The sequence below is a fragment of the Apiospora hydei genome (assembly GCF_038363865.1).
Source record: "Apiospora hydei strain CBS 114990 chromosome Unknown utg000010l_segment0_segment0, whole genome shotgun sequence".
Classification (NCBI taxonomy): Eukaryota; Fungi; Ascomycota; class Sordariomycetes; order Amphisphaeriales; family Apiosporaceae; genus Apiospora; species Apiospora hydei.
The window spans coordinates 271134-296196 of NW_027117369.1; the positions used below are offsets into that span (position 1 = coordinate 271134).

General features: G+C 52.4%; 10 protein-coding genes across 10 annotated transcripts; 8 read left to right on the top strand and 2 right to left on the bottom strand.

Moving 5' to 3' along the window:
- Nucleotides 1-429: 429 nt before the first annotated feature.
- On the top strand, nt 430-951 carry PG997_014236 (uncharacterized protein; the record flags this gene model as incomplete). Its single annotated transcript, XM_066818550.1, has 1 exon — nt 430-951. The coding sequence occupies one exon, from the start codon at nt 430-432 to the stop codon at nt 949-951; it is 522 nt and encodes a 173-aa protein (XP_066660738.1).
- A 1269-nt stretch (nt 952-2220) lies between these two features.
- Nucleotides 2221-3044, top strand: PG997_014237 (uncharacterized protein; the record flags this gene model as incomplete). Its single annotated transcript, XM_066818551.1, has 3 exons — nt 2221-2274; nt 2351-2562; nt 2630-3044. 3 exons carry the CDS (start codon nt 2221-2223, stop codon nt 3042-3044), a joined length of 681 nt encoding a protein of 226 aa, XP_066660739.1.
- A 1281-nt stretch (nt 3045-4325) lies between these two features.
- Nucleotides 4326-6761, top strand: PG997_014238 (uncharacterized protein; the record flags this gene model as incomplete). The annotated part of the gene is made up of 3 exons (XM_066818552.1): nt 4326-5293; nt 5365-6079; nt 6147-6761. The coding sequence occupies 3 exons, from the start codon at nt 4326-4328 to the stop codon at nt 6759-6761; spliced, it is 2298 nt and encodes a 765-aa protein (XP_066660740.1).
- Nucleotides 6762-7074: 313 nt separating this feature from the next.
- On the top strand, nt 7075-7455 carry PG997_014239 (uncharacterized protein; the record flags this gene model as incomplete). The annotated part of the gene is made up of 1 exon (XM_066818553.1): nt 7075-7455. One exon carries the CDS (start codon nt 7075-7077, stop codon nt 7453-7455), a length of 381 nt encoding a protein of 126 aa, XP_066660741.1.
- Nucleotides 7456-9307: 1852 nt separating this feature from the next.
- On the top strand, nt 9308-9940 carry PG997_014240 (uncharacterized protein; the record flags this gene model as incomplete). The annotated part of the gene is made up of 1 exon (XM_066818554.1): nt 9308-9940. The coding sequence occupies one exon, from the start codon at nt 9308-9310 to the stop codon at nt 9938-9940; it is 633 nt and encodes a 210-aa protein (XP_066660742.1).
- Nucleotides 9941-11420: 1480 nt separating this feature from the next.
- On the top strand, nt 11421-12897 carry PG997_014241 (oxysterol binding protein; the record flags this gene model as incomplete). The annotated part of the gene is made up of 3 exons (XM_066818555.1): nt 11421-11507; nt 11594-11974; nt 12064-12897. 3 exons carry the CDS (start codon nt 11421-11423, stop codon nt 12895-12897), a joined length of 1302 nt encoding a protein of 433 aa, XP_066660743.1.
- A 344-nt stretch (nt 12898-13241) lies between these two features.
- PG997_014242 (MFS transporter- SP family- sugar:H+ symporter) lies at nt 13242-13886 on the bottom strand (the record flags this gene model as incomplete). Its single annotated transcript, XM_066818556.1, has 1 exon — nt 13242-13886. One exon carries the CDS (start codon nt 13884-13886, stop codon nt 13242-13244), a length of 645 nt encoding a protein of 214 aa, XP_066660744.1.
- A 76-nt stretch (nt 13887-13962) lies between these two features.
- PG997_014243 (MFS transporter- SP family- sugar:H+ symporter) lies at nt 13963-15056 on the bottom strand (the record flags this gene model as incomplete). Its single annotated transcript, XM_066818557.1, has 2 exons — nt 13963-14774; nt 14855-15056. 2 exons carry the CDS (start codon nt 15054-15056, stop codon nt 13963-13965), a joined length of 1014 nt encoding a protein of 337 aa, XP_066660745.1.
- A 2576-nt stretch (nt 15057-17632) lies between these two features.
- Nucleotides 17633-18055, top strand: PG997_014244 (uncharacterized protein; the record flags this gene model as incomplete). The annotated part of the gene is made up of 1 exon (XM_066818558.1): nt 17633-18055. One exon carries the CDS (start codon nt 17633-17635, stop codon nt 18053-18055), a length of 423 nt encoding a protein of 140 aa, XP_066660746.1.
- Nucleotides 18056-20281: 2226 nt separating this feature from the next.
- Nucleotides 20282-21427, top strand: PG997_014245 (uncharacterized protein; the record flags this gene model as incomplete). Its single annotated transcript, XM_066818559.1, has 3 exons — nt 20282-20544; nt 20618-20819; nt 20894-21427. The coding sequence occupies 3 exons, from the start codon at nt 20282-20284 to the stop codon at nt 21425-21427; spliced, it is 999 nt and encodes a 332-aa protein (XP_066660747.1).
- Between the last annotated feature and the right edge of the window lie 3636 nt (nt 21428-25063).

The window sequence follows — 25063 nt, forward strand, 5'->3', positions numbered from 1 at the left end:
TGCATCACTATGACGCCCCGCAGACGGCATCGGACGAGTCTCCAACTTTCCCCTCCGGATAAAAGCAGCTGGTGGCGGGACTGAGAGAGTGGTGAATTATTATCGTGTAAACTCTCCATTTCGAACGAAAGAGTGCTTTCTTAACCTACTTGCCCATTGAACATTCCTCTGAAACATCAAATAACGATCACTGGCATCGACGATGAGTACTCGCGGAATCGACACCGGCACCGGCCGCCCGGAGGACTACACCTCCCGGGTGGAGACAAACACGAGCGCGATCGACGATGGAGGTCCCAAGATGCCCGACCTCAGGAATGTGAGAAGTGAACCGCCGCAAGTAAGTCCAATACTCCTGACCAGGTGCGTGATCTACTGGGGATGATCAGTATCTCACAGACATGGTAGCCCAGACAGCGCCGCGCCAGCATGTTGGACACCTTCAAGGACGCCCTCCAGCCCGGCGACATCCGCGCCCGTAAAGCGAGCCAAGGAAGCGTCGAAGCGGGGCCGGCAATGGGGAGCCCCCCCAGAATGTCGATGTCGGACCCCGACAAGCATTTCCGCCAGCAGCAGCCGAGCGACCAGAAGCAGCAGCAGCACCAGATGGAAAACCTCTTCGAGTCCGCGCTGCACGGGCCCGACTACCACCACGCGCCCTCGGGCCGTCACCGCAGCCACGGGGTCATGGACCACCTGTTGGGCCGAAACCGGTCGCAAGACGACACGAGCGGAATAATCGGCTCGCGCCGCGACCGCGCCAAGCTGAGCTCCACCAAGAGCACGGGGCCCGGGGAGATGGGGGACCCGAGCGGGTACTCGTTCGACGTGCCCCGCGGCAGCCAGGAGGACCCCAGGCGTAGTGCTGTCGACGCGGTGCCCCGGACGTCGGCGCTGGATGCGGAGGGGGCGATGAGCCATGAGTACTCAGTATGTCGGCCGTTTCTCTGAAGTAATTATCCATCAATCATGCACCGTCGGGGCTTGTGGGTTCTTGAGCGCTTATGTACTGACATGACTCTGCAACTAGACGCGAAGTTCGATTGGGGGTACGCGAGACAAGGCCGACAGCCAGGTATGGAAGAATGACAAATCGCCCAGCCAGTACTTGACAGACTCTGGTCTTTATGAGTAGACCAAATTGTTTATGAAATGACTAAAAAGTGTCGCTGAGGTTGGAATTGGGGGTGGAAGAATCAGGCATACGCTACGTGGGGTCGATGATACGAGAAAGGGGGAAGCAGGCAAAGCTGGCCCCTCCTCCCGTGGCTAGCATGTTGCGGTCAACTGCCTCTTGGTGGACACGTCTTCCATGAGTTGGATGGTTCAATCAAGGTGGATTTATTGTATGCCACCAATTATCTTACCTAGGCCGGCTGTATAAAAGTTCTGGACAGATTTCGACCATGATTTGGTTGGTGTTGATACTTTAGTGAGGCGGCCGATTGACAAGGCCGGGTAGCTGCGTCCTTGGGCACTGCCACTGGAAGCTTCCCTCATCCCGCCCGTTTGCCAGCCATCCTTTCCAGTACTAGCCAGCCTGCCTCCGAAAGCCGCAGACCAAGTGAGCGTTGGCTTTCGGCCTTCTCTGCCAGTACCGCCGATGTATGATTGATGTGACGTGACGAGATGGAATTGCTTGGCTCAGTCGGAGGGGCGTTGCACTGCACGATGGCTCCTTGGGGTCGCCCGGGAACAACCTTGGACAGAGCCTGGGAGCCTGGCAAGGCGCTCAATCAACTTTGGAAGAAGTGCAGTGCAGTGCACACAACTGCAGGCTGCCCGACCGCACGTGATAACGCGTGCCGTGATTTCCCATTTGCCGCCTTCACGCTCCCCACCGCCAGACTCACTCAATTGAACTGAGCAGCAAAAGGAAAGCACAAGCACACTGGAATGTAGCAGGCGCCAGCAACAACTGTTCTCAGAATTGCACTCAGAGGCAACTGAACTGCATGTGCTTTCTTTTTCCTATCTCGATGTTAGGAACGACCGGCTTTTAACGTCCTTTTCCTTTCCACCTTGGTCACAGCCTTGGATTCATCTCCTTACTGCATCATCACCATCATACAAACGGACGTGCACTGCCACAATCAGCATCTTTCTCTAGCGACGAATCTATCAAGATGTCCAGTAGGAGGGCTGTGATTACTTATTTGACTACTACATCATTGATTACCCGATTGGCAATTACTCTTCTGCAACTATCCTCAACCGAACATGGACCGCCAGAAGGACAGCATGGTGCTGAAAGGCATGAGCAGTGTTCACAGCGTAAGTGCAAACGCTCCACCTCCGCCGTTTGCTCGGGTACCAGCCGCGAACCCCCACTGACACAAATTATGCGCAGGGCTTGAGCATCCTTCTTGGCGTGGGCCGCATCTCTGCCAATACTCATGAGCAGATCCTAGCCTTGTTGAACGATGACGACAAGGAGTCCAACACTTCCAGCGGAACCAAGAACAATGTCACCAACCTGAAGAAACCGAACCAGACTTCGTGGCGAGACAAAGACGGACCGGATTCGGCAGTATCCCTGATTGACCTGCAGCATGGATTGGGGTGAGTGATATATCCAAGTCATTTAGTGTGACTTTAAGAGTACTGGCAACTAAACTATCTAACTCAGCAACATGACGATGAGCGACCGGCCCTCCAAATCCTTCAAGAAGTCCGGCTCGCTTAACTCGGCAGCATGGCCTAGCAACAACAACAACAACAACAACGGTGGCCGTACGCCCGATGGCGAGGCTTGGTCCAGCTCGAGGCGGTCCGACATCGTCTGCCCCTGGTTCCTGACTCCGGGCTGCCGGTGCCGCGAGCAGGAGAAGGGGCAGTGCGCCTGGATCCACGAGGATGTTTCCGACGGCATCAAGGACCCTCTGATCTGCTCCTTCTGGGCCGAGAACCGATGCATCAAGGATGATGCCAATTGCCGATTCGCCCACTACTGGGCACAGCGCAGGCAAATTGTATCGGCGCCTGGGGCCAAGTACAAGAAGGGGCCTAAGAAGTCCTTCTCTGGCGATGATGATGCATGGTGATCTGTGAGAAAGGAGGAAGAACGGACTGGAGGGAACTCAGCGATGTCACTACAAATGCAGTCGCCTTACTAGGTTCTAGACTGACGGCAAAGCAGGGCGATTCTTATTCTGGGAATTAAGGGGAGCCCAGAGTAGTTGTTATCACACTTGGCGTCCTAGTAGTTATGAGACGTAACGACAGCCATGAGATCAGGCTATGAAAATCGCGATTTGGTTGAGTAGCTGGTCATTATATGGCAATGTGATCCGAGTAACATGTCAGCCTAATTAGTAGCTCTACTTATGCGTCAATCGGTGCTAGTCTTTGTTAATCCGGAGTCTATCAGACGCTTATGCTTGTGAGAGTGGTGTTGATATCGAACCAACGGCTTAGACAGCATCTCAGGGGAAAAGGGGGTCAAAGGGAAAGACTTATCTCCCGAATGCTCGATGCCTTCGGATGACATATGTGTGCTTGACATGCCAACAGGGAAAGGGGTGAAGATCGTTGCAGCGGACTATGCATTGGTCGACACCGATGCCAACGGGTTTTGGGCCCTTCAAAGTCGCTGTAGTACATTGGCATCATGTTGTTTTCAGAGTCGGCAATGCGGTGTCACATGGCGATGAGGATGTACGCACGCCGGCATTTGGACAATGCGACGGTGATTCGAGCCTCTCTGTTTGTCCGTTTGGGGCTGTGCAATGCAAGATAAAGAGATAGGGTGGCAGTATGCTATATGGCAGAGTATACACAATTCGCCTTCGGGCATTTCTGCCTCGCTTGACATGGGGGCTGAGCCGGCCATGGATGGTAAGCAATGGTCATTCACATGTTTCTGGTAGGCTTAGACTGTAAATTGTGTGGTGTTGGAACAGTATATGCTTTGGGGGCGAAATGGATTTTAAGCAGGCTATGCTTATAAAATATGTTATGGTGGGTGGGATTAGGTAGCAGGCCCAATAGCAGTTGGCTGGTAGAGATAGCCCCCAAAATCTATAAAAGGAATTTTGATTGATTGGCCCCTTCCCCGGTATTTCGGGGCCATTGCAAGTGGTACTACATATTACTAGTAGCAAACGAGAAAATTCGACAAGTTCTTGCGACGACCTCACTGAAGCCTTGCCCTGCCTGAAATGCTTTCTCGGCAATTAACTTCGGCACTGTAACTCTGGCATTGGCCTGTCCTTGGGGGTTATTATTGATAAGTATAAAAAATACTCATTTTCCAGCGTTCTACCTTACTTTCCTTGTCAAGACATCACCACATATCTTGCAAATCGCTTCAACTAGCTGCGATAATGGACGCGGACGACAGTGTCTATCTCGGTGTGTGGACCAACTGGTCCCGCGGACGTGTTCTTGGATCAACTTTGACGTTGAGCCGCGAGCATGGCAACTACCTTATTGCCCTAACAGCCTTCTTCATTGCTTTTGTTGCTACTCGGTTTTGGCGCATCTCCTGCTTCGCATTCCACCGATGGTTCTCAAGTCCTACATCTGCCGGAACTATCTACCGTCAGCGCCAGATTATTCTATGCAACTCTTCAAGTCCAGAGTCTGGCCTGGTATCTCTCTCAGTCCTCCTCTGGTCGTGGCGGAACCTTGGCCTACGCCGCCTTTATGGACTGTCGCTCCTGATCCTCTTCGTTGTCATTTGTATTTCGGGTTTCGTGCTTGCCGGCAGTTATTCCTCGCGGATCTCCACCGATGTGAGGAACGAAGTGCTCCTTCGAGCGGACCATTGCGGCATCATAAACCCTTCCAGCAGTTCGGAGAGTAATTTCTATAATGCTTGGTTTTCCCAGCAGGTCAGTGCAGCCATCAACTATGCCGAACAGTGCTACTCCAGCAGCCGCATTTCCAGCATGGTCGAGTGCGAGCGATTCATCGTACCAAAACTTCCAACTGTCATCACAAACTACAATGCTGGCTGCCCCTTCCAGAGCGACATATGTCGAAGCAACGGTTCGAATATCATGTTGGACTCGGGATATTTAGATAGTCGCGAACACCTCGGACTGAACTCACCTGATGGTCTCCGGTTCCAACAGAGAGAAGTGCTCCATTGTGCACCACTAAGAACGGAGGGATACGAAAAACTTTTCACCAAGTCTGACCAAGGCATGGTTGGCTACGATTACGGCGGCAAAATAAGTGGTCCCAAAAACAATATAACTGTGAAAAAGTATACGTATGAAGTCGTGGACGTTGAAACCCAGTACAGATTGAACAGATTCACGGTCTCTGGGAGGGATTTCATGCTCGTGTGAGTCATCAACATAATTTTCATGAAATGCCATAGTCTCACCTGATCTCACTGACATTCACTGCATTTAGATCTGAGAACTCCTTGACATACCAGAGGAAGGCCGATATGCGGGGGTCCTTCCTGCCAAGGAAGGAGCTCATGCGGCCAGATGGGGACACCGAAATCATACTTCTTTCCGGCAATGGTGTTCTCTTCAATAAAAAGATGGCCGATGACTGGTACCGTGCAACCGTACCGTCAGTCAATCTGACAAAACCTTCGTTAACGGAGACCCTGCAAAGCTATATATTCGATATGGCGGCATCTCCCATGGGCTGTGTCAGACAGTGGCAATGGTGTAACCCTTCCTTACCAAGTGAACAGGCCTGCGGACCGCTGGCCAGCTACCTGGATTCCTATTATGGTGCTGCGCCTCTGTTTGGCATCACCGACGAGGAAATGGACCCGTTTTCGGATTCGCGACAGGAGTCTTCGAAAAGCCCCGGAGGTAGTGCTCTCATTTGGGCCTATAAAATCTCCAATCATAATCCTTTCTGGCTTTACCAGTTCCTGAATATGGCACGGTCCCAGTTTCTGTCATCGGAGGAGCAGATATATGGGGCGGTCGCTCAGGGGCTTCCTGATGATCAGTGGAAGCGAGATGTTGCCAGGTGGTGGGAAACTATCTTGGCCACGCAGCAGTTGTCATACATCAACACAGTGCACGGGCCCAGGGAGCCAGAGTTCGAGGACATGCGCTGGCCCCTCGTCAATGACTATGAGAGGTCCTTTTGTGAAAGTCAGGTGAGTATGCTAATTGGTTGAAGTGGGTATCCCCAGATATGGCTACTTACAAACTACGTTGGAACAGAAAGTATTGAGCACTGCGCACACGTCATTCAGCATGTTCGGACTATGCTTCACATTTGCTACCGGCGGGCTCATTGTTATTATCTCATATGTTCTGGATCCCATCTTCAAGTTCCTGCACACACGATTCCGCCATAGGCCATACCAGCACCTGGAGTGGAGATCCAATTCCACTTTGCAGATCCACCGCCAGGCGGAAGAGCAGATTGGCACCAGTACGTGGACAAAGTGCACATCGCGCATTCCTGTGAGCAAGGCGGACGACGTACTATCCACTCTCGACATCGCGGATCCGAATCATCCCAAGCTTCGAAGGCCCGAGAGCAAAGTATCAGGGCTACCTCTGGATGACTTGTACGAAGGCAGTGAAGAACCGCAAAAAGTCGAGATCATCTCGAATGAAACCGAGGCTGCGAATGTCGATGACCCCATATCCACCAGCGATTCTACGGCTGATCTAGAACTTGGACTTCTGGATCGTCCCGGAGTTGGCCCCGATGTGTCCGATTCTCATTCTGAAGTTAGCGTCTTGACGAACCCTTATCGCGGAGGACCATCCGTTGGGGCGCCCGCGAACCCGGCTGAAATGAACGAGGTGCACCCAGTACGGCTGTGAGCCCGGAGATGGGTTCAAAGACGTCATGAAGTCATGTTGCTCCTGCTGGGATTTGGCAACATGAGAAAGTGGGTGTGCAGACCCGAAAGGTATGATGTGGCTCTCTCGATTGCACAAACAGTCATCCACGTGGTGTTACGCGACCACAGTCAGGGGCAGTCAACGTTGACTGTGACAGTTATTCCCCTTTTCTTTGATCCTTAGCATATATAGACACCCTCGTTCATTTAATTGGAAGCCACTATTACAACAACACCACTACATTTTGTTCCTTTACCAAACCAATACGGCTCTTTCAACCATATAATACACGATGTCAGGCACCACCAAAGAAGCCCCTTCAACCCCCACCATCAACAAGACCTGTCTCCCTCCCGAAAACTCCGCTTCGGCACCTTCCACCCCTTGGAGCTTCGTGACGTGGTTCTTCCGGACCCCGGTGCAAGAATGGCTCGACGGCCTCCCGAAAGACGCCGAGGGGTTTGAAGACCTGGTTTGGGCCGACGACAACAATGATGGAAGGCCGCCGGCGGATAGCGACCTGCTGGACTTTATCGTGGACGACTACTGGGTCTACATTGGCACGCGCGCCGACCTCAGGGAGAAGCAGAGGCAGAGAGAGGCGTTGCTGAGGAAGCCCGAGAAAAAGGAGGCAAAGAGGGAGACGGACGTGATGGGTCATTCGAGTTCGTGAATGTACCAGGCAACAGGGGGCCAGGATATGCGAGTTTCAAGCACCAAAGACAAGGGGTTTTCAATATATAGGGAGGTCTTAGTCTAGTAGTAACTTTAGTACTGTTCGCTTTCTCTAGCAACTGTGCATGGATTGCATCGCAAGATTATAGCAATCTCAAGAGCGCGCATGAACATCTTGCTCTTCTCTCGGTGCTCGACGAGGGCCCAATTAGGAAGTAGTTAAGTATTCCAGTTGAGGTAAACAAAGTGAATAAAAGAACCACCACGTTTGATGTCTCCTAGATGACAATGAAAAATGTGTTTGCTATGGTGATGTTCATGTTAATCTCTAACAGCAGAAGAAATTAACACACGTTTTACAAGAAGAGATGATGTTGAGACGGCCGTGAAATGGCAGTTCACCAGCCACCAGTGGGTCGGTTCTGGGGGGCCTCTACCGGAACAGGATCTCGAGAGGTATGCACTGCTGGCAAGAAGCGCAGACCCACTGAGCGTTGATGGCAAAAGATCCGAACGAGTTTCTATGACCTTATATCAGTCCATTAGGCGCCACATCTCCCTGCTAGCCGTCATATGGCTCCCCCGCACAGGGGCAGCAGAAGCTGAATAAGACAGGATTCCCCTCAATAAGACCAACAGTGGTTGCTGGACACGAATCGCGCCGAGATCAGACAGGAGATGTTATCTTTGGGGGGCTTTAGTTTACGAATTCTTATGATGACCACCGCGACTGGAATTAGCCAGGCTGAGTGTAATCGCTCAGCATTGCACTTGGGGGTGGATGGCCGAGTGTGGCGGATGGCTGACAATGTAGCGTGCAGAACATGCAAAATCAAATATTTGCTTCCTTTTTAATTGAAAATATTAGGCACCAACCCCCCTGTTAGCCGTCAATACTGGCGGAACCAGCCTTGTTGGTGAAAGCGAGAGGCCGTCAAGCTACACCAAGGGCGCTCGGCAGATAGACCGGATGTGGTCTGCCGCACTTCCATTACATTGTAGAATTCCACCTCGTGGCCGTCTTCCTTGGCTTGGAGTCGCGGCGGTTGTAGCCTCGGTGCTGCTCTTCGACGCTGCGTTGTACGTAATGTTATCGCCTGCGGGCTCGTGAACGGTTGTTGTAGCAGAAGAATCGAGAAAGCCACCAGAGTTGACGACAGGAGAGGCGCGAAGACAACCTGCCCCATGTCAGGGTTATATCCATGTAGTCAGGTCAAGCCATCTCGTCAGACAGAGTGCCATTTCTCGCAATAACTCCGTGGATGATCATGCCTAAAAGCAAGCGGCAAAGCAATGTCTTTATACAATTAGAAGGGCTTGTAACTACGTAATCCTCGGTCGTGTCATCTCGTGAGTTACTAAGTCAGTGAGTGACTGCTTTGCTCGCATCTAAACGCTGCGAACGCTGGGCTGATCAGTACCCAAACACTGCTAAAAGCATGCGAGCAGTACCTAAACAATGTTAGAAATAAGGCTAATCAATGCCCAAACACTGCCGGGAAGATCAGCCCCAGCCCGTCCCGCAGACCCGGAGGAACTCGGCCTAGGCACACCAACGCCAACGCCAGCGCCGAATTTGCCGGCTTTTGAGGTAGCTGCTATCCCTCCGATTATGACATCGCCGCCGAGGAACCTAACCCCCTTTTGGGCGTGACGATAGCACTTTATTATTATTGTCACTTTGACAAGCGCGTACCTTTACAACCAAGTGCGCACAATACCCGCTGCATTCAATACACCTGAAGCATCACTACCTACCTACTGGAACACCCAAACGTGAATAGATCCCTTTTATTTCTTTGTTAATTTCGGAACCAACACCTACTAATCTGTTCTAGACTCTCATTAAGATGATCACCCTCCAGCAAGCCCTCGATGGACTGGAGAGCCCCTACGAGAAGGTGGCACAGCTCCTGGACAAGGCTGTTGAGCTAAAGACCAACGGCGAGGTCGGCGACCAGTTTTGGCGCGCCGTAGTGCGCGAGGTGCCATGGGCGAGCGAGCTCAGCCCCAATGACGTTAGCCTGCTCGTGGCTGACTGCGTTCGTCATCACGGTCGCCGCGGCGACAACGCTGCTGCAGGCCCTGACCCGCGTATTGACAACATGCACAAGGCGATTCAGAAGTGGTGCGATCTCCTGGACGACGAGCTAGAGCCTATCGACGAAGGCTCCGAGACCGAGCATGACGACAGCGATAATTCCTTCGTCTCCGAGGAAGAGGCCAACCGTCTGCGCCAGATCAGCCAGCGGCGCTGGAACCCACTGTACAGCTTATCCGGCCAAACCCTCGTCGAAGAGGAGGACCAGCCCAGAGTTGCCAATGGCGCTAAGACTGCCAACAACGATGGCGCCGATGACCTCAACAGCCCCTGGAACGCGGTCAACGATCTCGAGGTGCTTGCTTTTTACCAGGCCAATGCCCGTGAGCTTGGCAGCACACCGCAGCCGCGATGCAGCCGATTTCAGGAGAACTTTGATTAGGATGGCATGATCAGGGTGTGAGTGGATGACCTGAACGAATGGGGTTGGTGGAGTTGTTGTTTATTTGTTTTCTTCATTGCGGCAAGGGGTTTCTTTTGGCTTGGAGGCAGGTTCAGAGCATTTGCGGAAACTGGAGCCTGAAGTAGAATACTGGATTTGGGGCCTGCATTTTGCTAGAGAGATATGTCATGTCATCCTGAGTTCAGTGCCGGTGTGCACCAAAACAAACCATGGTGCAACAGGTGCATATCAGTTGGAGATGATGCCTCCGGGACGCAACGTTAGCCCAGCCGTTTTCCCGATCTTCTAGTCGTGGTTCCGCGTGGTGCTAGCGAAGCCAATCGTGTGGATCATCTCCGTCTGATAGTTTGGGAAGATCAGGCTTGAGTCGAAGCTGCATGGGAATCGACTGTGCCCTGCATTTGATGACGGGGACATGGGATCATCATCAGGAACAACAAAACTCAGATTTGTTTGCGCACGCGATAATCAGTTGCTGACTCGCAATGGCCATCTGATCCCATCAAATGCAAGACATGTTGAAGATTTTGATAGGAATGGCAGCAGGATTGAGGTCGGGCCCAGAAACATTGAAGGAAGACAGGACCAATGCTGCGAGGGCTACATCACGTGATCTTCAGCGCTGTCTGTCCGTCCTTTCGCTAAAGCAGGATCCTTTTACCGGCTTGGCATTTGATTCTGGGCCAGCCGAATGCGAAACGTCCCACCATTTCGACCCCTCCTCCACTGCCTGTCCACTCCTGTCGTCTCCTCTCGTCAGACCCGTCACCCAAGGACCCTCCTTCACATGCCGTTTCCGAGACTTGTCCACTGCGACCTGGCTGAGGCGATTGGCGTCTCAGGTCCCACGCCTTAGCCAACCAAAGCTGACAGCCCAAGGTCGAAGATCTGAGATGTGCGCCCGAGTTGCGCAACTGCGCCCGCGTCAACTGTACGCGTGTCAGCGTCGCCTTTCCCTTTTCCATTGGACCATTGCAGCGAAAAGCTTCGCTTTCGGACGGATCTCGCCCATATTTTCCAAGATTTCCGATGCGTTGCGTCGCATTTCCATGCAGTAGCCCTGCAGTAGCTTATCTGCGCCCGCCTCAAGGTTCATCCCAGCCCTGCCGGCATGCTGTCATGGTCTGATCCGGATCGTGCACTGGAGAATTGAGGAGAAGGGGAGGGCCAGAGATGGGATCTCCGCCTGTCCGCCAAATCGAAGGTAGGTTGCGATATATGCGACACGATTAACGTCCAGCATCATGTACCCATCCGTGGACCCAGTAGTCTATCAGGGGACCGGGTGTTTCTTCTTTTCACGTCACTTCTAGTTGTTCCGTTCAATCTTTCCTTTTCGATTTATTCTTCTTTTCATTCAGATCTACTTCTATATACCACGTCGATTGGATAGAATCCCTAGTCGGCGGTTCAAGCGAACGATACCACATATACCCCGCATTACGGAATACACTTCACCATGTCGTTGACGACAACATCCACGAAATGCACGGATGAGAAGAAGGGCCAGGAGCAGACCAAGTCGGCATGGTTCCAGTTTCTCAAGGTACGTCCCCGGATCCGATAGTCACCCTCCGGCGCTTTGCACAATTCGCGAGCGTGCTGGCCGACTAACGGTCCTCGTGATGATAGTCCGTTATGACCTTCAAGGGCGACCTCACCTCATTGACCGCGCCGCCTTTCCTCCTCGCCCCGACCAGCATCATCGAGTACTCGGCGTACTGGGCCGAGCACCCCAAGCTCTTCGTCGCGCCCGCACTGGAGGCCGACCCGGAAGCACGTGCCCTCAAGGTCCTGCAGTGGTTCCTCAGCACGCTGCGCGAGCAGCACTCCAACAAGGATGAGAACGGCAAGCGAAAGAAGCTCAAGCCGCTCAACCCTTTCCTCGGCGAGATCTTCCTAGGCCGGTGGATGGACGATTCCGTCGGCGTGACGGAGCTCATTAGCGAACAAGTGTCGCATCACCCACCCAAGACGGCGTACAAGATCTTCAACAAGGGGCACGGCATTAGTGTAAGTTCCGATCCATCCATCACTTAAACTCCAACTATTTTATACCTAGGGGAAGGATAGTCAAGCTAACATGAGTTTCTCACCCGCAGCTCGAAGGCCATGTCGCACCCAAAGCCTACTTCTCCACGACCATCAACATAGAGCGCAAGGGCCACGGCGTGCTGCATATCGACCGCCATAACGAGGACCACCTGATCACCATGCCCAAAGTGCACGTCGAGGGTGTCATGACGTTCCAGATTGCGCCCGAGCTGAGCGGAGTTTCGTACATCCACAGCAGCTCGGGCTACGTATCGCGGATCGAGTACGCGAGCAAGGGTTGGCTGCTCAAGGGCAAGAGCAACTCTTTCGTTGCAACTCTAGCCAAGACCTCGGAACCGTCGAAGCCGCTGTACACCCTCGAGGGCACATGGAACAAGGCGTACACGATCAAGAAGGGCGGTGAGAAGAGCAAAGTTACGGCCAACGTTGACCTCTCTGGCCTGCGCCGTACGCCCCTGACCGTCGCGCCTCTAGGCCAGCAGCACCCTCTCGAGTCGCGCCGCGCTTGGCACGCCGTCGCCACCGCCATCGACGCCAACGACATCATGGCCGTGGGCCGCGAGAAGAGCGCCATCGAGAACGCGCAGCGCGCACTGCGGCGCGAGGAGCAGGCCGACGGCCGCGTCTGGCCCCGGCGATTCTTCCGCGAGGTCCGCATCTCCGAAGACCCCGTGCTGGCTCGCTTCGCCGACGACGCGGCGCTGCAGCGGTTCGAGGGCAACAGCGATAACGACGACAACGAAGGCATGAGCTGGAAGTTTGACGAGGACAAGTACCGCCGGACGCTGCAGAACGCGGCGGAGGGGGTCAAGAGCCCGACGCATACGCGGTTCGATTCGGGGATCGGGTTGATTGATGACGAGATTCTGGTCGGCGCTTAAAAAGAATACGGATTTCTTCTGGCGATGCGGGGCGGTTTAGGATAATGCGTAACGGCCGACACATGGTTTTGGGGATGTCTAGACGACATTACTCGGCGGGTTCAGGGACCAAATTGGGACAGGCAACTAGATGTTGACACTGGTGGGGATTGCATGGCGTTCGGGTAACTCTCATGACGGGTAACTCTTACTGATGAAGGATTGGTTGATTTCATCACCGGGTTTGGTCAACCTGTTGAACTTGGTACAATCTGCAAATATTCAAAATACTCATGATATATACACATAACTGCTTAACTATGTGATTGAATGTGTACTTAACATGTGTGAACTCATACACTTTGCTATACCCTCTGACCTTCTTTGGCAGGCGGTACGCTCGCCGGCGGCGTATCATCATCAACCACAACCTCCGTCCCAGCCTCACGCCGGATGCGCGCAATCTCCTCGGGCGGCGGCGCCACCCACTTGGCCGACTGGGTGGGCGGGACGTGCTCGACGTACATTGTGTCGATCTCCTCGAGGGTGCGGCCCTGGCCCTCCAATACGAAGAAGTAGACCAACAACCCACCTAGCACGTTGCAGGCGGCGAAGACATAGCCGTACCGGAAGTCGATGGCCGAGGTGATGAACGGAGTAAAGAAGGCGATGAGGAAGTTCCATGTCCAGTTACTCGCGGTCGCGAGGGCCATGGCGCGGGCGCGGTAGCGCGAGGGGTAGATCTCGGCGATGAGGGTCCAGACCATGGGGCCCCAGGTGGTGGCGTACCCCAAGATGAAGAGGCAGGCGAAGACGATGAGGATGATGCCGGCCTGCGGGGTGGTCTCGGGGGCGTCGCGGTTTAGTTTGAAGTGGCCCACGGACGCGAAGACCATGAAGCAGGCGAACATCCAGGCGCTGCCCGTGATGAGGGACTTGCGGCGGCCGTAGTGCTCGACCAGGTACAGGCCGATGAAGGTGACGCCGAAGTTTATGCCGTTGAGGATCATTTGGGTGACGAAGGAGCTGATGGAGACGGATCGGAAGATGGTCTGCAGGGCTTGTTAGCACTTGGGGGTCGGCATATCATTTCAGATGCTGGGGTGACTTACGGTGCCGTAGTAGAAGAAGTAGTTCGCTCCCGTCAGCTGCTGGAACATCTGGAGCATCATGCCCAGCGCGATCCGGTACGCCATGCGCGGGCCCTGGAACATGGTGATGATCTCCCCGGATGGCGCCCTGCTTAATCTGGGACTCGGCGCGCAGCTTGCTGCCGATCTCCTCCATCTGCAGGTGGACGGCGTAGTGGTTCGCGGGCGCGCCGTAGACGCGCATGAGGGTGCGGCGGGCCTCGTCGATGCGGCCGCGGCGGTAGTCGAAGCGGGGCGTCTCGCTGAAGAGCAGGATGCCGAGGCCGAGCATGATGGTCCAGAGCCAGCCGAGGCCGATGACGATGCGCCAGGATGCGGAGCTGTTCTGTTGGTGCGTGTAGGTCCCGTAGTTGAAGCAGGCCGCCAGGAAGATGCCGAGCGTGATGAAGAGCTGGTACGTGCAGACGAGCGCGCCGCGGATCCACGGCGGCGCCGTCTCGGCCTGGTACATGGGCACCAGCAAACTCAGCGCGCCGACGCCGAAGCCGGCGACGAGGCGGCCGGCCATGATCTGCTCCCACACCGTCGAGGCGGCGACTTGGATGACGAAGCCGACGGAGACGATAATGGTCCAGAGGCAGATGGACCAGCGGCGGCCGATCTTGTCGGCGACGGGGGCCGCGATCAGGGCGCCGACGAGGGTACCGATGGACAGCAGGCCGACGATGAGGCCGGATCGCGTGTTGCTGAAGCCCAGCTTGCCGTTGGGCGGCTGCGGGAACCGAACCGCTCGAGGAAGTTGGGCATCTCCAGGAATCCGCTGATCTGACCGGTGTCATAACTAGAAGGGAAGGTCGGTTAGTAAATCTTCCTTTGACATGATAAACTGGCCACGACGTACCCGAAGATCAAGCCGCCCATCGAGACGAGGGCGCCCATGGCGATGGAGCGCCCCGTCAGCCGCCGCAGCGGCGAGTAGTCTAGGGTTTCGGCGGTGGACGGGCCATCGACGTGGCTCGAGGCCTTCTCGGGCTCGTTCTTATCAACGTTGACATGGTCGAACGTGACGTGCGTGCTCATGCCCAACATGATGGGCAATCAGCACTCTTGGCGATTTGGCTCCTTACTCGACTGGTTGGCCCGGGGTATAACGAGCACATGGGAAGCGATTTGAAGGAGAGAGACAGAAACATCGTGAAGAGTGACATCGTCGAGTACTTATAAACTGACCAGCTCCTGCGCACTTCTTTCGTCATGCAATCGCAGTTTCAGCGGACAGTTCCCCAGACCCAAGCCATGGAGCTGGGACGGGGTCAGGGTTTTGGCCTGTATCGGGGATTGGATGGACCTGGGGACCTCTCCACCGAAATCCCATCTCATCCGCTCGTACGGCGTACACGGGGAGAGGAAAGATCAGCAGCCGAGTCATTTTCAGGAATGGTAATGCAGGGGTACTGGTGCATGCTTTCGAGGTGCATGTGCCAGGCCCCAGGTCAGCAGGAACGCTGGAAGCTTACCCACGAACAAGCTTTGCGGCGTCGAAATGAGCGTCATCGGTTTTGCGGGTTAGGGCGAAACTACCGGCTGGTAGGCAGACTAGGCGTCCGGAGAAGTCGGGGTCCCCAAGAAACGGACATGGGGGGCCGTTGCAGGTGGATTGCTGGCCAAAAAGGAAACGTCATTCTGCCCGGATCCGCTGCGTCCTTTTCTGCGGATTATGGCCTGTACGTCATCACCTTCAACTGCAGGAATGTCTGGGGAGATCAGCTCCATAGATAAGCCTGGTGATACACCAGAATCCCGACTTGCCTTTGCGTAGATCGCATGAACATAGTCGCAGATTCGCGGAGCGTCGCATTCTGGCCTGGAGACATTCGGTCCGTTTGCTGGATCGTCCTCACCGCCGTCAGTAAGCAACTCGCACATGAGCAAGCCCGGACTACTGCATGCCGTATTTGAGTCAGATCACTTGAAAAGTCGCGCAAGACACGGCTGACCTCGGTTGTTGCGCTCGGCCCTATCGCGGCAGTCGAGGAGGATTGGTGAAACGTAAGCCCGAGTAAGGAATCTGGAATACGGACATTCTCACTATCATTGGTTTATTGTTACCATCATTCGAGGTCGAACCTGTTCGATGGGTGAGGAGGTTTGATTGTGGAAACGGGGCAATTTGGAGGAAGTTTGGGGCTCTTGACTCTCAACCCCGCGCAAAGCTGGAAACCCTGGAGTGAATGCGGGGACATTTCAAAAGAGGACAACTGATTGTGCAAACCAATCCTTCGCGTTTCGCAGTCCGCAACGGAAGTACACTTCGATGACAAGTTGCTATGGATTGTTGGCTGTGGCATATAGTTATTGCAAAATTTCTATTAATGCCGATAGCTCGAATCGAAGGAGAAGCGCCTTGTTGATCCAATTCGCAGGCGCTTCAGCACATTGACAGGGGCTCAGCAGCATTCCCCAAATTCCCAGAAAGTGGGGAGCAATTCCGGCACTGGACGTGTCCGCTAAATTGGTGTCTACCTGCCCCAGACCTCAAGGCATATTGGCCCAGCATCGACTCAAATTGCCCACGTGTGACTTCAACCCATTCAGTCCATTTACTTGCAATTACGCTTGAGCCGGGCAGGACTTCAAGTATACTCGATGCATCGTGCACTGGGTATCACAAAACAAAGACTGCTGCTTCTTGCATACCCCTGACCCCGTCGTACGCCATCATCCCTGGCGCTACATGCGCAAGCAGGCAACCAAAACAGCAATTCCAGCCTCTGGGGATTCGCCAGTCATAACTGGCACCGCTCCGCAAGCCCCCTGGCATACTTCCGGGTTGAACGTGCTGCTGTTTGATGTCGAACTCATTTTAGCTTCACTTTCCTTCTGTTTCCTTGCACAAATATCCTCACTCGGTGTAAGCGTCTTGTCATGTCTTCGTATCGAGAGGTAGTAGAGTAGGTTCTCTGTGGTGTGTTTCGTTAGTAATTGGTACGAACTAACAACATCTACACGTGTAATTCCAAGCATACCGCCCGATGACGGTTGGAATTAGACTTTAGAAGAGCTGTACACCACAGCAGTCATATGTAATGAACATGGTCGGTGATCATATCCTACGGGGTCCCCAGGTGCTCAAGGGGAAACAATACACCTACGGCAGAGCGCTATCTGCATCAAACCGCCATTCGTTTGGACCGACGCCGCAGTCTGAATAACGTAATGTAAGGATGATACGATGCATCATGAGCTGTATCATTCGATCGGCTGCGGGTGTCAAGGAGGAGACTAACTGCCTCGCAAGCAACAGCGTATTGCGCAGGTGATATTCAATATCCAAGTGGCGGTTCCCCTCCTGGGGATCATCGTGAGCATCCCGATTTGCCAAATATTGACGTGCCTCTTTATACGCCTCATACCATCGTCAAGGCCAACCTTGGCCCCCTGACACAGCAAGACCGTTGTCCTAGATCGCCAAGAATACGTGCCGCAGTGTCAGCCTGTCAACAAGTGACAGCGCTCCAATTACATGGTACGGACGGAGCAACGTTTTCCCTCGTAAGCGAGGCGTCCAATTTGAATGAAGCCGGCTGAAATCCCCGCAAGGCAGATAGAGGAACAGATAGCTCACCACACATCCCAAACCGCATTCGTTACCTCTCGTCGTCATCATGCTAGTCACGGTCTCTCCTTACAAGATCCTGCCGCCGCCCCAGCCATCATTCCGGCTCTGTGTCGAGATCAGCTTCGACCTGCTGCGTTCCCTTGACCCCTCAGTAATCTCATTCAGCGACACCGCCAGTAACAGCAGCGTCCAACGCCAAGCCAGAGTCATATGGGACCCCTTTCTCAAGGACATCAGTAACCAACTCGGCGTCGATTTCCACTGTGTCGTCACTTGGCCCAAGCCTGAGGTCACTGAAGTCGGCTCTGTGGCCGACTACATTTGCTATGCGTATGTCTTCGACTACAATGTCAGCGAGAAACCGGAACCCCCATTTACAAGCTTGTGGCGGGAGTTCAAGATGGTGGTAATGTGGGGTTTCAGCTCGTCGAGGCCAGTGAGGAGGAACGCGTTAAGACGAATGCTGTAGCTATGCCTCGTGAGCCTCAAGAAGCGCAAGAAGCCACGTAGGTCCGGGGTTGATTCACAGGAGACAGAAAAAACATTTTTGAGAATGATTGATATTAAATGAATGTGAGATATCTAGGCAATCTTTGCTGAGTTATAAAAGGAGCCGTGTTTAGAATGAAGCTAATTTGCTCCAAACCATGGTCCAAGACCGTTAATTAAGAAAACAGTAACGCGTTCGTCACTATACGTACCGCCCATGAGTTTTGTGTTATACCTTCCTCAGGGGGGGATTCCATTACTATAAAAGAGAAAACCAAAAATACCAAAATAAAAAAAAGGATTCAAGTATATCGAAACAAACCCAAGCAGAATAACGAATGTCCCCTATACTCCATGATGAATGCTGTTGTCCTCGTATTTCGAAAATGATTGCTACGTAAATAAGATCTCCAAAGACTTCAACCAGCGGTTGGATGATCTCGATGCTGTATTGTTTGTGTCGGATCCCATGATGCTTTCAGTTCGGACTCTTTGTTGCCCTTACTGCTTTGGAAATCAATGTGTAGGAATGTAATTTTCTTGAAAAATATATTTTCGGAGTTTGCCAAGTTGGTCACTCGAATTTAGGCTCTCTTAATAATCCTAATCGGGTTCCGACTTTTGATCTCTTGCTTTCAGGGTTACCGAACCACGTGCCAAAATAGTCGAGCGGAACTTTTGGTTCGGTAACAGCGGCTCGGTCCGGCCTGTGTCAGCACTAAAGCTCAAGCAAGGGATGACTTTCCTCACCTGCCAGAGCTTTGGTACCACTAAAAGAAGAAAACAATACTGAGAAAATCACGCACAGGGTCTGAGCTACGAGCGCTTGGGGATGCCAGACATAAAATGAAACATATCCAACGTCAATCTGCTCTACTGTCACAGTCACGCCCCTAAAAGAATTCAACATATCAAAGTGTCTGCCAATTACCTGCAGATTTACATGTATTCGGCTGACTCTAGTACTACCACATGGAGACTCATAGCAACTACATCTTGTGGTCCATACATACCATATCATGGTTGCGACGGAAAGCGACGGAAAATTGGCCTCTGCACCGAAATCTGCAGCGTAGCCATGCATTGCATACCGCTATTAGTTCGTGAAGGCATATCCTAGTTGTTGAAAATCATGTGGTTGTCCTTGCATATACTGTCGCCACTGTCCCTCATGTAGATTGTGTTGCTGGCGATCATGGGGCACTTGTCATCGCAGCCAGTAGTAATGATCCTTATCGCAGGAAGTCCCTGCACACATGAGGCTATCGCTAATATCAAACCGGCTTCCCTCATATAAATAGTCACCGGGCTATACCAGGCGGTAATAAGATTAATGTCGTTTTGAGATCAAGAGTGTATGTTTCAGACTTCATCAAAAGGAAGTAAATAACCAAGGCGAGAAAGTTCAATCCATTGGCTGGCCCAATTTTGAACTTTGGATTGATTACATTGGTGCGAATTAGCCCTACCTGTTCATTTTGAACATCTGCGTGCTGGTGACTATCTACTGTGTACTGTGGTGGGTTGGAACTGCACTGCTGGCACTTTGCAAGGTTAGCCCCTTTTCCATAATGGCGTTGATCTTGAAATTCAGGGATAAAAGTGGGGGTGACTGGCAACGCCTAACTCTTTTCTTCCTGCTGCCTGTGCTCCTGTGAGTGAGCGCAGCTTTTCCAAAGAAAAGGCATATTGGACTGGCATTGGAGTTTTTGGCAAACAGGTGTATCCCTCGAATGGGCCAGGGCTAACCGAGCCCCTTTTAGTGGATTGGGACGACGCCACAACAACGCGCTAGATTAGTTCTGGACTTGCGAGGCTTGGACTTGGCTCTCTTCGCCGGCATTAGTAGGCCCAAGAGACTTTGGACGGCTATTATTAGAATACAAGATAAACTTCGTGGCCAACAAGCTCCATGGCGCCGGGTCGACTCTCCTATTAATCCGCGAATGGAAGCCTCATCAATAGAAACAAGCTTCAGCCGGTCGGCCCCTGATGCTCGCCACGGCTACTCTGTATGGTTTGATTACTTTCTCAGGGGCTGTAACGCACATAGCCACGCCGGCTATGCTTCATTTCCATTTCACAGGACCAGAGTGCCTTTTATGTATTTGGCTGCCCGCTCTTGACCTCCGTTGGCCTCTGCTTCCTCTTCCTGCCCAATCTTCATCGAGCAGCAGTCTTCCACGGAAACCAACGATAGCCCAAAATGGCTAATCTCGGCACCTTGCCCTCACCCTTCTTCCTGAGCGCAGATTGCAGTCAACAAATAGCGAGGACATACTACCCGGGCAGTATCTACCTCCTCCAAGGCCCTCCGATTACGTTTTCGGGGTGCATGCCGCAAAGCTACAACCCAACGACGAGTTTCTATTACTCCGCCTCGCAGTGTCCGTCTGGCTACACTCCGGCATGCACTGAATATGTGACCGTGGAAACATTGACCGACACTCGTGTCACATGCTGTCCCACGTAAGGGCGATTAACCCCCTTTCTTCCCAGGGAGGCCGATCATCTTCCGCAAGAGACTGACGAAACCCTCAAGCCAGCAGCAGTTCACCTGCCAAACCCGACCCCTATATGACTTTGAGTCGACCTTGGGATGCTCAACCAACTTGCCTGTGAATACATACACCTTATCCACAGTCACTATAGTGAATAATGGCGCAACGACTGTCACACCCATAACCGCTTCAGGCGGCGGCATCAACGCGTACGGTGTCCAGCTACGATACAATGCAGCAGCAGTAAGTCAATTGTCTCTTGTTGTCGATATCACAGCCTCCCCACAGAGCATGACGAAAACTAAATTGGGGAAAAGACTTCCTCGCAGACACAATCATCGACGTCCTCCTCCTCTGCCAATCCCAGCTCGACCTCATCTCCAAGCTCGACTCCCACGGCTACAGACGCCGCAGCATCATCATCGGGCCTAAGCTCGGGCGCAGCCGCCGGCATCGGAATCGGCTGCGCCGTCGGGGGCATCGCCATCCTGGCCGCCGTGGTCTTCCTCTTCCTTCGGGGGCGGCGGCGGCAGCAGCAGCAACCGCAGCAACCTTATCAGGGCGGACCACCGACAGCGCCGGGCCCGATGCAACAACAACAGCATCATTACCAGGATCAACCGCCCATGTCGCCGAACTCTATGCAGCAGCAGCACTATCAAGACCAACCACCGACGGCGCACAGCTCGATGATGCAGCAGCAGCAACCCATCGGCGACTCGCACGCGATGAAGTCTGCAGGAGTATATCGAAACTCACACGCGTCGGTGTCGACGTATCCGCAGTATAGCGAGCAGCCGGTTCAAGAGATAGGAACCACGGAACGCCACGTGCAGGAGATGTCGGGGTGATCAGTCAGTTAGCAATATGAACAACCCAGCCCCGGGCCAAGCCGCCATCGGTGACGCGGCTCCGTTCGCGGTTCGAGCAAGGGGTGCCTGTTGAAATCAGGCGGAGGTTCACTTGGCACTTATATGTAATACTAGTAATTGGGTTGCGGTTGTGACACGTCAATGGTCTTAATACGGAGCCGTGATAAGCGTCCAAGAGATTGTAGCATGGCAGAAACGTGAGCATACTCCCACCCAGAGAACATTAAACCCCATTAAAACCAATAGGAACACAGTAGATTTAAGATCAAGCCATCGTTTAAACCCAAAGGTGATGGAGGCAGTCGTAGGTATGCAACAATTATCGATCAAAATCGAATAGCTCGGGATTTGGTGTGTAGCACAATATCTTCCTATTGTTACATGTGGGACGTTATTAAGCACCGAAACATATATAGCGTACCAAGACATTCTCAGAAATGACCGCAATGTGACATCACTCATTCATAATACAAGTCAAGGCACAGGCGATTATAGTAAGCATCACATATTCTTGGCCATCTATCTACTGATACCTGTGTCTCATAGGAAGCCGAGTGAATGTCCACTCCAGAAGCCTCCAGTTGGTACACCGGCTGAATCATCATTATCAGCTTACCTGTTACAAACTCAACCAGCCAAAACCAGAAACTGCGTGTGACGTGATACGGGAAGTAGCAGGAATGATCACCCTCCTTGATCCCATCTACTGAGACATGGGCTGTACGAGGCCCATTCGTGTTGCACGTACAAACCTTACAACAGTCTGTCTTTATGAAGTCACCTCTCCCCTCTCCATTCCATCTACTTTATTCTCTACTCACCTTGCCCCAAAGAGCCGCAACGCAAACCCATAGACCAAACATGGAAGGCTTTGGTCCTTTACCAACTCCCTTCACTCCACGCTCGGCTTGTAGTACCGATATGTCCCATGTGTACTATTTTGACACATTTTCCTTCAAGGCCCGCCCCTCACCTTCTCGCGATGAATGCCAGATAACTATGTCGTGTCGAGAAATTACTACTACACTCCAGCTTCCGGTTGTCCAGCGGGATACACCCCGGCATGCAGCAGTGAAGATACTTCGAGCTATATTTATATAACCTGCTGTCCTACGTAAGATTGATCCCCGAACAGTGAGCCAGCAAACCCCAGCTTGCAAAATAACCAAACCCCATGGAAGACAGAATACATTCACATGTCAAAACGCCCCTTCTTTCAAGCACCAGGCTACCTTGGGATGCGAGTCTTTGTTGCCTTGGTGGGTAAATTGGACTTTGACATCGGTGATTGTCGAGGTATCCAGCACAACATACCAGACACAGCTGACCGGGTATTTCGGCTCAATCAACGCATGCAGCGTGCAAGTGCGGACTAGACCTGGAGAGACTGTAAGGCATTTCTCCCACGCAAAGGATGCATGTATTTTTCTGTTGTTTTCGCTCACTCTGATGGTGACCCGGCAAAGTCCTCCGTACAGACACCGATGTTCTCGACCGATCCATCGCCAAAAGCCTCATCGTCTGGCTTAAGTACGGGCGCAGCGGTGGGGATCGGGATTGGTTGCACACTCGCGGGGCTGGTCACTATATGTGCCATAGCCTTCCTCTTCTTGCGTCGACGACGAGGACGACAGCGGCATCAGGACCAATCGGCGCAACCTATCCCGCTGCAAAATCAACCCAAAGTTGAGGCGCCACCAGCAGGTGCGTCGGGTTCCCCTTCAACTGTGCCCACCTCGGTGCATCGACATAGCGAGCTACCGCATTATGAGATGGACACATTCGGGGGCGACATGACAAGGCTGCCAGAGGGATCAACCCACGTGGCGATGGGATAGACATGGAGCAGAGTAATCTGATGTAGAAAAGGAGAAACAGAATGTGTTGTTTGTCATCTTGAGTAAAACGATGATTTATGGTTATGACGGTATGAGTGCGCGTATACAATGATTACAAGGAGCTACGGTGATATAGGGAGGGCAATCAGGTATCCGTACAGGTCTCACTAGATATTTCAATTTAATTCAGCCACAGATGAACACGTTACTCGACACGATGGGCATATTGACTGTCAAAGTATGTGTACGGGTCTTGTTCAACACGGGGAGAAAGGCCGCTTTGTCGTATGTCTTGAAGACAATAATTTTGACATGTCCAGCCATTTACAAGAGTATGCAGGCATGTCTGTAGAATCGTTTTATTTCAGGGATGTCGTAGTCATGAAGTTGATTACTGTTCTCGACTGTAACACTGTATATGTTTGACTTTCTACTACCATCTACTCTGGCAAAAAGAAAAAGGAAAAAGAAATAGACGATATCAGCGCGAAAATTTAGATATGTAAATTATCAACCATATCAGCCTAAACAAATTGCCCTCGCCCGGGTCATTATTATCAGGTTTAAGTACAGGCCCATTAATGGGAATTGGGATTAGTTGTCCTCTTTTATTTCGGGCCATCGTACTCTCCGCGGTCTTCCTCGTCTTGCGGAGAGGACGTCACAAAACCAAGAGACCCCGGAAGAACTCACAGCTTCTCGGATCGCATCCATCTCCGGATACCAGGCTGATGGGCAACAGAAACATGGATTGGTTTCCTCTCAAGCCCAACGATCGACAGAAACATGAATTGGATGCCAGTCCGGCCCCGAAGGAGCTACCGGTAGGCTCGGCCAGGGGGTTAAGAGATTGGCTTCGTGAGAGGCATGGTAAACTGTTCAGGAAGTTAGCTTTTCGAAACCAAGAGCGTGCATAGTGCGGCCTACTGTCTTACGCCCTACCATTAAGAGACGCTATGGGGACTTTGTTAGATTGATGAAGACGTGTAATAGGGGTTGGCAAGGTTCGATATATTAGCATCTACGCCAGAGGGCCTTCATGAAATCAAGAATAAGAACAAATCAAAACTATATAAAATAACTTTTAGAATAGTTTCATTGATTTCAAATCATCCAGGAGAGCCTCTCAATGCTGTATAGACACTGCTTCAAGAATGAAATGGGCGGCCTGTGCTTCTGAGTGCAGTGTCCTTGCTAGACTGGGCTTTGTTTCTCTGAGACAGCATGTAGACGCCCGAGAACCTTCTTGAAAATTGCGATTGTCCTACGCCGCTGTCGAAGATGACACAGAGAAGCATATGATTGAGTATTTAAGGTAAAGGGGCCACCTGGAGGATGGCAATGATCCTTCTGATACCCAACAGCGATCATCCATACACATCTCAGTCATCACTGATATGAAATCTAAGAACCATAAAAGACCAAATATTTCAGAACAATGAGTTACTCGGGATCCCACCAAAGGACGATTGGCAGAACCATAGCCGGCTACGATCCATCAGTTGGCAGAACCATAGCCGGCTACGATCCATCAGTGCGCTGCCCTCCGGGCTATTCAAGCCTGGGTAGTGTTATGGGTCTCGCACACCTCCTGCAGAGCGGCTACTTGGACGACCAAGAAGAATACAGCATCCCGTTAGACCGCATACCCAACCTGCAACGTGTTGCCCTTGGCATCCGGGATGATGCTGTGGCTGTTTATATTGTTTTGACCATAAGCCGGTGCTTTCAATGCCCACCCGTGTTTGAAAATGGGTGGTCTAGGTCTCTTTTAACG